General features: G+C 35.7%; 1 protein-coding gene across 3 annotated transcripts in view; it reads right to left on the bottom strand.

Moving 5' to 3' along the window:
- The window catches only part of LOC120077089 (probable DNA helicase MCM9), a 66,520-nt gene that overhangs the window by 25,753 nt on the left and 25,510 nt on the right, over positions 1-15,257 (bottom strand). For all 3 annotated transcript variants that reach the window (XM_039030952.1, XM_039030953.1, XM_039030954.1), the window contains 4 exons: positions 6,404-6,503; positions 5,393-5,490; positions 5,112-5,177; positions 4,855-4,947 (listed from right to left, as the gene is read on the bottom strand). In XM_039030952.1, the coding sequence (XP_038886880.1) occupies positions 4,855-4,947; positions 5,112-5,177; positions 5,393-5,490; positions 6,404-6,503 (357 nt within the window). The remainder of the gene's footprint in view (positions 1-4,854; positions 4,948-5,111; positions 5,178-5,392; positions 5,491-6,403; positions 6,504-15,257) is intronic.

The raw sequence follows: 15,257 nt of genomic DNA, 5'->3' as shown, positions 1-15,257 counted from the left end.
TAGATTTTTAATGCAAATGCACTTTCTTTTAATTTAATCAAAGATCTATATTTCAAAAGTACGATAGATTCAGTTGCTTCATTTGGTCCTGAACTAAAATCTCCATCATATCATGAGGTTAGATGTACTTTTTTAAACAGGTGGAAACAATCAATCCAGAGTTGTTAGAAAAGTATAGAACTAAATGGAAAAATCAAGATGCACATTGATATTCGATGATAGATTCACTGGTATAAGAGATTGGTGAAGATAATGTAGTTTAAGTAGTAATAGATAGTGCATCTGCTTATGTCAAAGCTAGACAAATAGTAATGGCTAAGCGTAAACTATTTAGTCTCTTTGTGTTGCACATTGCTTAGACTTGATTTTATCTAATATTGGTGATATGCCCTTACATAATGATATAGTGTCTAAGGCTATATTTATCAACATTATTGGATTCTAAACCTTATGAAGAAGTATACTAAAGGAAGAATTAATAAGGGTTAGTATGACACGATTTGCAACTTCTTACTTGACTTTGCGAAGCTTGGCAGAAAATAAAATAGGTTCGAGAGCAATGTTTGAATTTGAAGATTGGAAAAGAAGCAACTACGCAAAGAAGCCTGACAGAGCTGCAGTAATGAAAATTATTCTTGTCGATTCAGACTTTTGGTCATGCATAAAGTATCGTTCAAAATGTGTTATTCCCTTAGTAAAAGTTTTAAGACTCGTTGATGGTGATGCGAGACTTGCAATGGGATATATATGTGAAGAAACATTGTAAACCTATTTGGGATATAATTGATAAGAGATGGGCAATGCAACTTCATAGGTCCGTACATGCAGCAGCATATTATCTTAATCCAATGTAAAATTCCATTCCTAATTTTTAGAATTAGTATTTTCAATTTATGATTTTTTTATGGTTACCAAGTAGGTTATAAAAATTAATACATAGGTTCCATTATGCTCCTAAATTCAATGCCGACTATGAGACCAAGATAGGACTTTAAAAATTCAAAGAATGCGTCCTTCACCAATGTTCAAAAAAAAAATTCATAAGCAACTAGATTTATTCCATAATGCAAAGAGTACATTCAGAATTGATATGGCAGTATAAATGTGCCACAGAAAACAACCAAGTACTAGCTTAAAACCTAAAGAAAGAAAGTTATTAGTGTTATAGTATATGAATAGTTATAGGGGTTTAAATTAGTCTGTTGTCTTTTATTGTAATTTACTATTCTCACTTTAGGGTTTCCATGTATGTCTATATATATTAAACTCTAGTGTATAGAAAGATTATGAGTTCTCTCATATTCTGCTCTAACATTATCATGGTATTAGAGCTCTAGGCATTTCGTAGGGCAATTAAGGTTTTGTGAGTAATTTGAGGATTTGTGAACTCTTAGGGTTTTAGGTTTAGAGCACCTTATCGAAGAGTTTGGTCTCCTACTTTGGGTTTAGAGTATCTACTTTGTTGTCGGGATCCGTCACTACCGCTGAAATCCGCTGCCATTCCCACCGTCGCCACCCTGGCGGAATTATGTCGTTGTCGTCGCCGTCAAGGTCTGTTACAGGCATGTTTTTTCATCACCGCCCAACTCAAAAGAAAGTCCACTTACCGAAAAATATTCAGTGCATGAGTCACGCACCACCGGAATCCACTGCCCTCTGTCACACACGCCAGCACGTGGAACGTTCATTTTTTACCACGTCACCTGGGTTTGTCTCGATTTGTGTTTTTCGGCGTGTCTGTGTGTTCAGATCCAACAAAGCACACTCGATTGGAAAGATATTCAGAGAAGTGGTTAATTTTAACTCATTGGTTCTTATTTCTTTCAACTGTTCATGAGGTTCTTGTGACCATTCCGCTCAATTTTGAAGTTCTTTCGTAAAAGAGGTCACACTGATGTCTAATGTGGTTCAATCGAGGGCTTCGTTCATCCATGGTTCATCTAAGAAGCTCTTTGTTAATTCTGCAATTGAGATCGATGAATTTCAACAATACCATAAATCATATAAAGCATTTTCTACATCATCTACACGTGCCCCTATTACAACCATGCTAATTCGGGTAAACATGAATCATTGTCTTCTTTCATCCTCTACACAATAGGTCATAGACTCTGGTGCAACTGCTCATGTGATAGCTAATCCCAACTTAATTTCCAACATTTTGTCATCTACATCCCTTCCCAGTGTTACCTTGGCAGATGGATCAAAATCTTCTTTTCTTGGATCTGGCACTGTAACTCTCGACCCATCTCTTTCTCTATCATTTTTCCTACATTTACCTTAGTTTTCGTTTAACTTGATCTCTATTAGAAAAATCACTTGTGACCTGAATTTTTGGTTCTTATTTTATCATGGTTATTGTTTGTTTCAGGATCTTATGACGAAGAAGATTATTGGGAAAGGACATAAATTTGGAGAACTTTATATTTGTTATCATCCAGTATCAACATCAACAAGTTTTCTTGTTCTGGAGTTGTTTCTCCTTATGAGGCCCATTGTCGTCTTGGTCATCCATTTCTCTCAGTCTCACAAAAGCTTTGTCCTTAGTTTCATAACTTCTCCTCGTTAAATTGTAATTCATGCCAGTTTGCCAAACTTCATCATCTTAGCTCGTATCCTAGAGTTGATAATCGAGTTAGTTCTCCTTTCGAATTAGTTCATTCTAACATTTGGGGTTCTTGTCCAATTGTGTCCAGAACTTGTTTTCGGTATTTCGATACCTTCGTTGATGACTACTCTCGCATGACTTGGGTATATTTTATAAATAGTAAGTTTGAGTTACATTCTCACTTTTGTAATTTTCATGCTAAGATTCGAACTCAATTTGGTGTTCTCCTTAAAGTATTGAGAAGTGACCATGCCGGTGAGTATTTTTCAAAAGCACTTACTTCATATGTATGTAAGCATGGAATTATTCATCAATCATCTTTTTGAAACTACACGAGCATTATTCTCTCAAATGCATTATCCAAAGCATTTTTGGGTTTATGAAATTTCAACGGCATGTTTTTTATTAATTGCATGCCTTCATCAGTTCTTAAAGGTCAAATTCGATATCATATTCTATTTCCTAAATCCTACAAAACTTTTGTTTCCTATTGAGCTAGAAATATTTGGTTGTACCTATTTTGTTCGGGATGTTCATCCTAATCTAACCAAATTAAACCCTAAATCTTTGAAGTTCATTTTCTTAGGCTAATCTCTAGTTCAAAAAGGATACAGATGTTATTGTCCTAGCTTAAACAGATATCTTGTATCATGTGATGTTACCATCTGCAAGGACCAGCCTCACACTCCATGTTAACCTAGTACGAGTTAAGGGGAGGACGATGATCTCTTTATATCTACCATTGTGTCTCCTACACCCAACCTTAATACATCTCCTTCGACGTTTGTCCCTACTTGTTCACCTATTTGCTAAGTCTACTCTTGATGGCACAACCTCTGGATGATTGTCCTATTCCAAAAGATTTTTCGTCTATAAAGCACCGACACTTCTAAACAGGCGAAGTGCCGGTGTCGGACACGTGTCGAACACCAACACACTCCGATATGCCTCCGACACGTGTCTGACACGCCAGCTAGCATGTTCATTATTTTATTTATTATTATTTTGCTTTTTGAAACGTCGAGATATGCTAGTGACACACCAAGGACACTTCATATGCAAAATAAATAAATAAGTAATGAAACCAGACCCACTATCAAATTTAGTCAAGCAATTGAGTAGTTAGAAAAGAAGAAAAGCAAATCAGATCACTCAATCTTCTACCAATGGTCTAGGATGGCATTATTCTACATAAACCAAAATCTTGCTATTAGAATTTTAGCTTGACTTGTAGTGCAACATGATGTGAGAGAAATTGGAGTATATTTGACCAGGTATGATATCATGAAAAACAATTTTATAAAAATTAGAATTAATAACAAAATATTAACATTAATTATTTTTAGGTGCATTCAAAGAGAAGAAATTGTTTGGAACAACAAAGATTGAGTGCACTTATGTTTGTAAAATATAATCTTCAGATGGAAGCAAGGCATAAGAAAACAATCTTAGAAGGAGAATCATATGATCCTATTCATCTATCAGATTTAGAGTCTGATGATGAATGGATTACAGAGAAAAAAGATTCGACATTACCAAATGGTGCCTCGTGGATGAATGTAAATGAATGTTAACATTCAAAAAATTGAGAGTAGCAAAAAGAGGAAGAGGGGTAATAATTTTATCATATCTTAATAATCCTTTTTTATTTTTTAAGTAATAAGCTTTACTATTGGTTTTTTGTTTTAGGACCTAGAGATTTATCAAAAACTATAAAAGTGACAAAGGGAAGGAAGTTATTGAATTAGTAGAAGAACGCAATGGAGAAAAGACACATGAACAAGGTAGTGAAGAACTATTAGCTGATATTGATTTTGAAGATATTGAAGTCAATAGTTGAACATTGGAACTTGGAAACAAAGAAGTGCTATCGTTTTTAATGTTTTTTCATACTTATTTTGAACTTAGTTGGATGTTTTCTTTTTTGGGTTATTTTGAACTTTGAAGTTACTTTATGTTTTTATATATGTTTTGGGTTCATTTAATGCATGACTATTTATTTCTCTATTTTAAGCTTTCATATTTATATTTATTATGTTTAGATGTTATCTACCTAATTAAAACTTACGATACACGATACACTAAATTTAATTTCGATACACATTCTGTTTCACGTTTTAACAACGTCGTGGTTAATAAATGGCTCCCTTGGCTGTGAAATACGTGCAAATCCAGGGAACATAGCTCATAGACTTCCAAATCAGTATATTATGACTAGTATAAATTTAAGAGGGGAATGGGAATACCAGGATCGCCAACCAACAGTAGATGAGATTCTCCTCGAACTTTAGTACCAGATATATCCACATGTTGTACACCTCCGATGAGTGTTAAAGCCACTGAAAGTTGAACAAAAGAGGGCAAATACTGAAATTGGTTCACTTTAAGTACACAGACATTAAGAATTAGACGACTGCGCTTATTTTGTTTCTACATCTTTTGTGGGTGGGTGGGGGGTTGGATGAGAGATGACCTAATTGAATGAATGAAAGATGACTTATACCTGCAAGTTTTACAGTAAAAAGTCCAAACACTTGAGGGCATATACCTCTCAGAATAGCATTTCTTCCTGGATAACTTCAACCATGTCAGCATCAGAAATAAAAATAGAACTCATGTAAAAAATCCCCATTTAAGAACCGAGGACCATAATGAAACAAAAACATTAAACACTGTATCATGGAAGGCAATAAATGATCCTTCAAAGTACAGGCAACAACGACTCATATAAAATGTAAGTAATACATCAGATTGCACCTTAGTGTTGATCAAAGTTAGTTGCACCTTTTAAAGGAGTGTCTTTGAAATCTGACCAGAACTGCCGAAATTTCATAATTATATCATCAGGGATGTCAACCTCAGCCTTTAGTTCATTGGTTCTTCTACAAGAAACAATAGACATAAAAAGGCATTATTAGACCGTACCAGATAAGGTTGAATACTTTTGGGAATGTCACTAGAGAAGCAAGAGAAAGTGTTTTTTGGAATTTCATAAGAGAGTGAATTATGGGACATAGGATTGAGAAACGCAGAAATAACAAGGTTAAAAAGGTGGGAGACTTCTCACAGAGAATTTAGCCTGCCAGCCAAACGGCCATTTAGTTTAGAAGATAGGTTGCGGTCACGGAAGTATCTCCCAGACCAGTTTTTTCTTTTTTTGGTAAGAATTTTCCATATCAGTTTTGAAAGAAAAAGAAAGTAAAGTTTCAATTAAAAAAGAAAAAGAAAGTAAAAAGATAATAAAGGGCTTCCTAAGATATTTACAATAATACAACTATACTAATATTATCACTATAATACTCCCCCTCAAGTTGGGGCATTAATCATGTCCAACTTGTTAGATAGAGAAATTTATATGTGCTCCATTTAAGGATTTCGTGAAGATAAATCCTAATTGCTCTCCGGTCTTCACATGTCCTGGATAACAAACCTTCCTACACTTTCTCATATACAAAATGATAGTTGAACTCAATGTGTTTAGTCCACCCACGAAATACTTGATTTGATACAATATGAAGAGTTGCTTCACTATCACACCACAGTTTGGCCAGTGTTGTGATATCAAATCCCAATTCATTAAAAAGTTGACATATCCGCGCTGATTCGCACAAAAACTGTGTCATTGCTCTGAATTTATATTTCAGCACTTGAAAGCAAGTGCTGCAAATTTTGTTTCTTACTCTTTGAAGAGACCAGACTACCACTAACAAATACACAATATCTTAAGTTAATTCACTTAGATCAGAAGCATTCAAAATCTTTAAGCAGTAACCTTAAGGAAAAAGTTGCATGTACCTCACATGGTTCGCAATGAGCATTGGATCAAGGTCACACCGAACATCTTTGAGGTCTGGGGACCACTTAGCACTCAATACTCCTGTAACAATAACATCATCTGCCCCAATAATCAAACCCCCATCCCCATTGAAAAAGAAACCGTGAGGAACCAATAACTTCTTCTGCAATAAATATATATAAAAACATACATGTACATATATATTAAAAAGAAATGGCCTCCATAAGTTTCTTGAAAATGAAATATAATATGTACTTATGTAAGTGGCAAACTCCAGAACCAGAGTAAGATTTGACATAAGCTCCTATTACCAACTATCGTTTTTTTTTTCCTTTTGTTTCTAGTTACAAAAGGGAAAAAAAAACAAAAAAAACAATAGTCCATTCCTTTTTTTCCTTTCACAAAATGACGAAACATTTTATCGGTGAAAAGAGACAAATGTTGAATGGTAAAAACTCCCCAGAAGGAAGTCATTTATTCCCTACAAAGTGCCCTGCGAATCCGTAAATCTCAGGAGCATGCCGCAACAAAAGGATGGTCCCCTATGCATAAGGCCGTAAGCCTTGGTAAGCTAAGGGGGAAGGCTTTGGACCCTTTATCCCACATTCCATTAACTAGCAAAGATTTATGTGCTATCAAAAGACAGAACTTGTAGTATAGATTCCCAAGCTGCCAAGGGACCAAGGTAACCGATCTGGTCTCTCACAAAGATAGACGGAGTCCAGCTTGTCAATGAGTGCCACCTAGCTATCAACCTCTATTAAAAAGCCCTCTGCAAAGACCCACATTCCAAGACTGATTTTCACTATTAGAACTTGTATATCTTTGAATATCTTTGGATATTTCATTCAATCAAAGAAATTGTTTTTTTTTTTTTGAAAAAAAAAAAACCCTCCAAAATAGGGGTCTTTTCTATTGGAAATAATGTATATGGCAGCGAAGCAAAACTGAAGGGAATGTTGATCAACCCAAACATCGTTCCAAAAACAAATTTGATTTCCCAAACAAAACTTACAAAGAAAGGCACATTTTTTTCATTGACCCAAGGCCTATTTTCTTTTTTCTTGAATTCTTTCGTCAACCACCCATGGGACATAACACCATAGATGGATCCTTCCTGAGTGAATCACCAAAGCCATTTAGTAAGCAAGGAGGTATTATGGTGGATAAGAGCTCCAACACCCAAAACCCCAGGAGAGGGGGAAGAGAGGTCCACTCCCACTTGACAAGGTTACGCCTAGGCTTGTACGCACCACCATTCCATATAAAGTCCCTGATAATCTTTTCCATGGAGTTGATAACATTCTTCTGTGCCCTAGGGAGAGAAAAATGATAATTGGGCAAGCTATTAAGTACCGACTGAACAAGAATTACCCTCCGTCCTTTACATAGAAGGAGACTCCTCCATCTAGCAAGTTTGTATTTCAATTTTTTTTATAGAAACAACAACTTTCATTGAGAAAAAATGAAAGAATATATGGAGTACAAAAAACCAAGCTCACAAAAAGATACATCCCTCTACAAGAAGACACTCCAACTATGCAAAATAAGGTCTATAAATAGTTACAAAAAGCCTTCAAAATCAAAGCCCACAAAGAAATATGATAGTGAACAAAAGACCAAAGCTCACTAGGATCCCTATCCCTCCCTCTAAAAGTCCTATTATTCCACTCACCACACAAAGTTTACAAGATCATACACACCCCAACAAGTCATAAAAAGCAACTCTTCTTCCCACAAGGTGGATTGAGAAGGAACTCCTCGATCATATTGCTAGTATCCCTCTAACGAGCGTACTGTTAGATGATATATAATTAAACCTACCTTCACCTATAGGCTTAAGCTTTTTGGTCAATCGGTGATTTAATTAGGTATTAAAACAGGTGGTCCAGGGATATTCAAGCCCCTACAATGTTATTTCCTCTCTGATCAATTTTGATTTCCACTTGTTGGCCATTGGGCATTCTCCATATTTTCAAGCCCACAAGTAAGGGGAGTGTTAAATGATATATAATTTGTTGAAATATGTTAAATTAGCCCTAAGGGCATTTTTGTCTTTTTACTATATTTGCTAAATTAGGGTTTCACATTATTCTATTTATATCTAGGGTTGGGTCTATTGTAAAGTGACATAAAATAATAAGTTCTTTTCTATCGTGGTTTTTCTTCCCTGAATTAGGGTTTTCCACGTAAACTCCTTGTGTTATCCTCTTTCCCTATTTCAATATAATTAAATCTAGCTTCACCCATAAGCTTAAGATTTTGGTCAATCGATGATTTAAGACGTACAAAATGCCAAACATCTGAAAAATAACTCCCAAACAAAATTTGTAAACTCACACTACCAAAGGATATAATCCAGATCTTCCTCTGCCTTCCAACAAAAAATACACCTGAACAGCCCAACAAGCAAAGGTAACCTCCTCACAAGCCGATCCATCATATTAGCACGACCATGTAGAATTTGCCAGGTAACGAACCTCACTTTCCTAGAAATCTCAATCCTCCAAAGAACCGAAAAGACTGAATCATCTAAGGGAGAATGATCAACAGACTATAAAGAAAGGGCTTACACGAAAACCCATCCAAAGGACTGGGTCTCCTAACCCTCACATCTCTTCTCCCACGGCTAAAAGAGTGACCCTCGAGTAAAGAAAGAAGAGAGGCCACCTCCTAATTGTTTGTCAATGGCTTCAAAGACTGATTTTTTCCAATATGGTAATGGGAGATTTTTTTTTTTTTATCCAGCCACCATAACACTTGATAACTTCCATTTTGGAGTGAAATCGACTGGACCATCTCACAATTTTAAGGTGCAAATCGTCAAATACATTCCATTTTATGAGACTCTAGGTCTTTGGTTCCCTTGATCAAAGTCTTATCATCCATAAATGCATTATTTGACAAAGGAGTCAGATAAAAGTCTTCAAGAACAATTTTATCTTCATCCAAGAGTAATGTGCTTTGATTCTGGTAACTACCAAGATAGAATCAAGGTGTAAATTCACCAACTCCTCCTTTCTAACCCAAACAGAGAATTTTTAACGCAGGACTTATCCAATGCAACTCTTGGAGTAGATGAAATCAAGATTGCAGGGCTGGAAGGATCCATTGGACAAGAGAATGAGAAAATCACTTATCATTTCCCATAATACAAGCCATCCTCTTTTCTTAAAACCAGCTGGAACATGTAAGTTTGATCTCCCACCATAAAGCACACTCCAAAAACCAGGCCTTCTGAGTACGAAATTTTGCTAGCCAAAACACTTCTAGATCATTTCTATCTTTCTTTTGAAAGAATTCCTTGATCGGAGACCGAAGCATTTCCACTAAGCTTTCTTCAAACCATTGCAAAGAGAATAAAGATACAGAAATCTTCCTCTTAAAATTTGAATCTTCCCGGATAAAACTGTTCTTCTCATGCCAAATGCCGAAATAAATATTCCTAATACAACAACTTTTGATTTCCATATTCAAAAATAACTTTGAAAGCTTTGAACAAAAACTTGGAAAGAATGAGCAAAAAGGCAAGAAAGAAATCTAGATGGCTATGGAGGTTGACCGGAGGGGAGGCTAGCTGTAGCCGTAGGAAGGTAGGGAGGAAGAAGAGAAGAAAGGAGAGAGGGAAGTGGAGAGAGGGGAGACCATACCTTCTCTGTCCTTCTCTGTTTAAGAATTTCTTAACTCTTTTATTGTACTAGAAAATGTTAATCTCTCTTATTTCTCTTAGGAGGAAATGATTTCCTAACTAGAGGAACACCCCATTACAAATAAGGAAAAAATAAAATACAGCAAATATAATATAATAAATACAATGGGGAATTTCACAAAAAATGAAATAATCAACGCTCCCCCTCAAGCTGGTTTGAAGATATCATTCATGGTCAGCTTGTCAATCAAATTGTTGAATTGCCATCTTGGAAGACCTTTAATTAATGCATTGCAATTTGCTCTGTTGTCGGAAGGTAAGGAATGAAGTGTTTATCAATTTCAATATGTTTCGTCCAATCATGAAGGACTGGATTGTGAGCGATGGAAATTGTTGACTTGTTATCACGATAAATGCATATGGACATTGTCTAAGAGAATTTCAATTCTTCCAATAGTTTTCTTATCCATATGCCCTCACAAAGACCAAGGGTTAAAGCCCTAAATTCTACTTCAGTGCTACTTCTTGCAACCACACTTTGTTTTTTTACTTTGCCAAGTAACTAGATTTCTTCTAACAAAGCAATAACCCAAAGTGGATCTTCTATCAATCTTGTTGCCTACCCAATCAACATCAATGTAAACCTCAACATATAGGTGGTCATGCTTCTTAAATAATATACCTTTTCCTGGAGTACCTTACAAATATCTCAAAATTTTATAAATTGCTTCAAAGTGAACTGGCCAAGAGCATGCATGAACTGACTTACCATACTAACTGCAAAAGCAATGTCAAGTTGTGTGTGAGAGGTATATAAGTCTCCCCACAAGTCTCTAGAACTTTTCTTTTTCTTTTACCTTTTTTTCAGTTGCATCTACCAATTTTAAATTTTGCTCGATGGAAGTTTTTGCTATCTTGTAACCAAGTAAACCTATCTCGTTTAGTAGGTCAAGAATATACTTCCTTTGATTGACAAGAATGTCACTTTTGGACCTGACAAACTCCATGCCAAGGAAATACTTTAAGGTTCCCAAGTCCTTGATTTGGAAATCATTAGCAAGTTTTTTCTTCAAGATATTCAGTCATGTCTCATCATTACTTGTAAGTATGAAATCATCAACATACACTATCATAACAACAACCATGTCATTTCCAGTATGTTTATGGAACATAGTATGATCAACTTGACTTTGACTGAATCCATAGCTCGTGACTGACTTTCCAAAACATTGCTCTAGGAGATTGTTGAAGGTCGTATAATGATTTCTTTAACTTGCACACTTTGTTAACCCCGAGATCTACCTCAAAACCAAGTGGCAAGTCCATAAATATCTCTTCTTCAAGATCTCGTTGAGAAAGGCATTCTTAACATCAAGTAGATAAAGAGGTCAATCAAAATTGACTGCAACAGACAACAGGATTCTGATAGAATTAATTTTAGCAACTAGAGAAAATGTTTCTTGATAATCAATTCCATAGATTTGAGTGAACCCCTTGGCAACTAATCTGGCCTTGTAAATTTCAATCCTTCCATCAGCTTTACATTTTACAATGAACACCCATTTGCATCCCACTGTTTTCTTATTTTTTGGTAGTTCAACTATGTCCCATGTGCAATTTTATTTCAGCACATCAATCTCTTCCATCACTGCTAATTTCCAATTTGAATCATTCAGGGCCTCCTGTATATTCCTTGGAACAAATATGCTAGTTATTTTGGATGTGAAGGCTTTATGACAATCGGACAATCTTTGATAAGAAAGAAAGTTTGCAATGGGATATTTGGTACATTTACAAATACCTTTCCAGAACAATTGGAATGTCATGATCGGACATCAAGTAAAGAATTATGAAGAGATGAAGAACTAGGGGAACAGGAGTAGAGTGTCTAGTACCTGGATCTTCAAAATTATTCATCAGAATTAGATTGATCCTGTGATAAGTCAATTGTCTAATCTCGATTTCTTTGAGTCAAGTTTCTTCTAGTATAAACCTAAAGTTCAAGGTTTCGACTTCTTGAGTTAGATTCCCTCTGAAGAAGAACTTCCCACACTTGGCATCAAAGGACTAGAACTCATAATTTCATAACCAATGATGTTTTGGAGAGGTGAAGTGTCCCAAAAATTATCTTCAAGGTTAGATCTCTCCCCCAAAGAGAATTTGGGCTAAAAATGGTTGATTTTCCAAAAAAGATAAATCCATACTCTCAAAATACTTGTTGATCAAAGGATCAAAACATTTGTAAGCCTTCTTATGAGAGATATAGCCTACAAAAAAGCATTTAATGGCTCGAGGATCAAGTTTAGTTCAAGAAAGGGTAGGAGTATGGACATGAGTAGTACACCTAAATAATTTTATTGGTAAATCAGAAAACAATCAAACATTAGGAAAAAAAATCTTTGAAGTGACTCAAAGGAGTTCTAAAATTCAAAATCTTAGACAACATTCCATTGATCAGGTATATAGCTGTAAGGATTGCATCATCCCACAAATATTTTGGAACATTCATAGAAAACATAAGGGCACAAGCAACTCAGGTGTCTATTTTTTCGCTCAACAATGTCGTTTTGTTAAGGAGTGTCGCGACATTTAGCTTGATGAAAAATACCCTTATCTTGTAAAAATTTGATTAATTGCTCATTGAAATATTCTGTGTCATCATCAGAGTGAAGAATGCGAATTTTAGTTTGAAATTGAATCTCAATCATATCGTAAAACCGAACAAAAACCTCTTTTACCTCAAACTTTTTTGTTAACAGATAAAGTCAAGTTAAACGAGTGTGATCATCTATAAAGGTAACAAACCAACGCTTACCACTATGAGTCAAAACTTTAGACGGACCCCAAACATCAGTATGAATTAAGGAAAAAGTATGAATTAAGGAAAAATGTGATGAAGCCTTGTAAGGATTAGGCAAATAAGTGGATCGACGATGTTTGGCAAAAATACAACTTTCACGTTGAAAAACTGAACAATCAAATTCTTTAAATAAATCAGGAAACAGATACTTTAAGTAGAAGAAATTTGGATGCCTTAATCTACGATGCCAAACCAATATAGTTTCTTTACCATAAGGAGAATAGACACTACTCAAGCCCTAAACATTTTTATGACTAGTTGAAACTTCATCAAAGTAATAGAGACCATCAATCGTCCTAGCACTTCCAATCGTCCCCCCTCCCCCAGTTCGAATCTTGAAAGATACAATAAGTTTCACAAAAATAACATGATAGTTAGCATCCTTAGTGATTTTATTAACGGATAACAAATCGCAAGCTAATTTTGGAACATAAAGGACAGAACGTAATGTAAGTTTTGTAGTCAAAGGAATAGTTCATTTTCCTACAATTGAGGTGGAGCTATCATCATCAATACAAATTTTTTTTTATTGCAATACACAGAAGCATATGATTCAAATAAACAAGAGGAACTAGCCATATGATCAGAGGCTCCAAAATCTATAATCCACGAAGAAGAGCTGAGGCAAGAGAGAACTTGAGGACAAGTACCTAATTTTGCCAAGGAAACACTAGGATTACTGGATGATGGGTTGGTCTTTAACAGCTTCAGAATTGGGTCAATTTGCTTTTTATTAAATAGGCTGGAGTCAACAACATTAGTATTAAAGGTATGCTGAAGGGAATTTCTCTCACCTTGCTTAGAACTTTTCCAATCCACAAGTTTTCCATGAAGTTTCCAACAAGTTGCATGCGTATGTCAAGGTTTATTGCAACAATCGCACCAGACACGAGGCTTTTCATGTGGCTTGTTGGATTGATCAAAAGCCTTCATTGCAGTATTTTCAGTCACCAACGCAGGGCATTTAACTAAACCAATTGTTTTTTTTTTTTTTGCCAATCATTATATTCATGCGGCTTTCCTCCCTGCGAACTTCAAAAAAAACATCATTAATAGTTGGAAAAGTAGTTTTCTTAAATATCCTACCTCTAACTTCATCAAACTCAACATTGAGACCGGCAAGGAATTTGTAAATGCAACCATCTTCAATAGTTTTCCTATAATGCTTTTGGTCCTCTGTAGAAATCTACTCATACGTATCAAAGAGGTGAAGGTCTTGCCAATTCCTTTTTAGAAAGTGAAAGTATTATGTAACTAAGTTACCTCCTTGTCGTATATAACCTAATTTAAAATTCAACTCAAACATCTGTGACTTATTGCCCAAATCAGAATACATATGAGTCACACTATCCCATAATTCCTTGGCAATAAAGTAACACATATACTTACAGTTGATGTCTTCAACCATGGAATTTACAAGCCAAGTCATAACCATGGAGTTTTCAACGTCCCACCCTACAAATGAAAGGCCATCTAGACTGGGGGTGGTTGTTTCTCCAGTGATGTAATCAATCTTCCCTTGTCCATGAATATACATCCAAATACTTTAGGACCAACGAAGAAAATTATCACCATTAAGTCAAATGGTGGTTATTTGGACAGTGGGACCATTGGTATAGATGTGATTGTCAAAGGCTTTAATGATAGGTATCTTAGTGTTTGACATATTGTTGAAGAAACAAAGACCAAAAAAACCAGTAGTTCTAGAAAAGAAAATTAAAAAATTAAAAAATAAAAAATAAAAACACCAAACAATGGCTAAACAAACCAGCAAAGGAAAGAGACAGCTTGCAGACACCGGCGAACAGCAGCGACAGGCGGCAGTGAGCGGCGGCAAGTGGCGGACAGCGATGCATACTAGATTGGCCAGTGGAGATAATCTACAGACGAGTGTTGATACCCAAAAAACGCGACAAAACGAGTGGGTAGGATGTGCACGTGGCTGGAATGAGATGACTGACGGAGATGCGATCGACCAACGGAGATGCGATTGGCCGGTGGCTAAGACGCGATGTCCGACGGAGCTTCAAGTGATCAGCGGCGGCAGCGAACGAACGAATGTCGATCGACAGCAGTGGCAGCAGCAAGGCTAGGGGTTTTGAGGTTTTCAGAAAATTAGGGTTTTAGGGTTTTTTTGGGGTTTCAAAATACTTGCTGCTCTGATACCATGCTGGAAAATATTAATTTCTCTCTTATTTCTCCTAGGAAGAAAGGTTCTCAAAGGAACACTCCATTACAAATAAGGAAAAATAAAATTAAATATAGCAAATAAAATACAATAAATACAATGGAGAATTTCACAAAGAAGGAAATAATCAACATATTGTTTTAGTCTATTCCTCAA

This window comes from Benincasa hispida, chromosome 5, assembly GCF_009727055.1.
Source record: "Benincasa hispida cultivar B227 chromosome 5, ASM972705v1, whole genome shotgun sequence".
In the NCBI taxonomy this organism is placed as follows: domain Eukaryota; kingdom Viridiplantae; phylum Streptophyta; class Magnoliopsida; order Cucurbitales; family Cucurbitaceae; genus Benincasa; species Benincasa hispida.
Note: the sequence above shows the minus strand (reverse complement) of the source record. Positions and strands in the feature narration are given on the sequence as shown.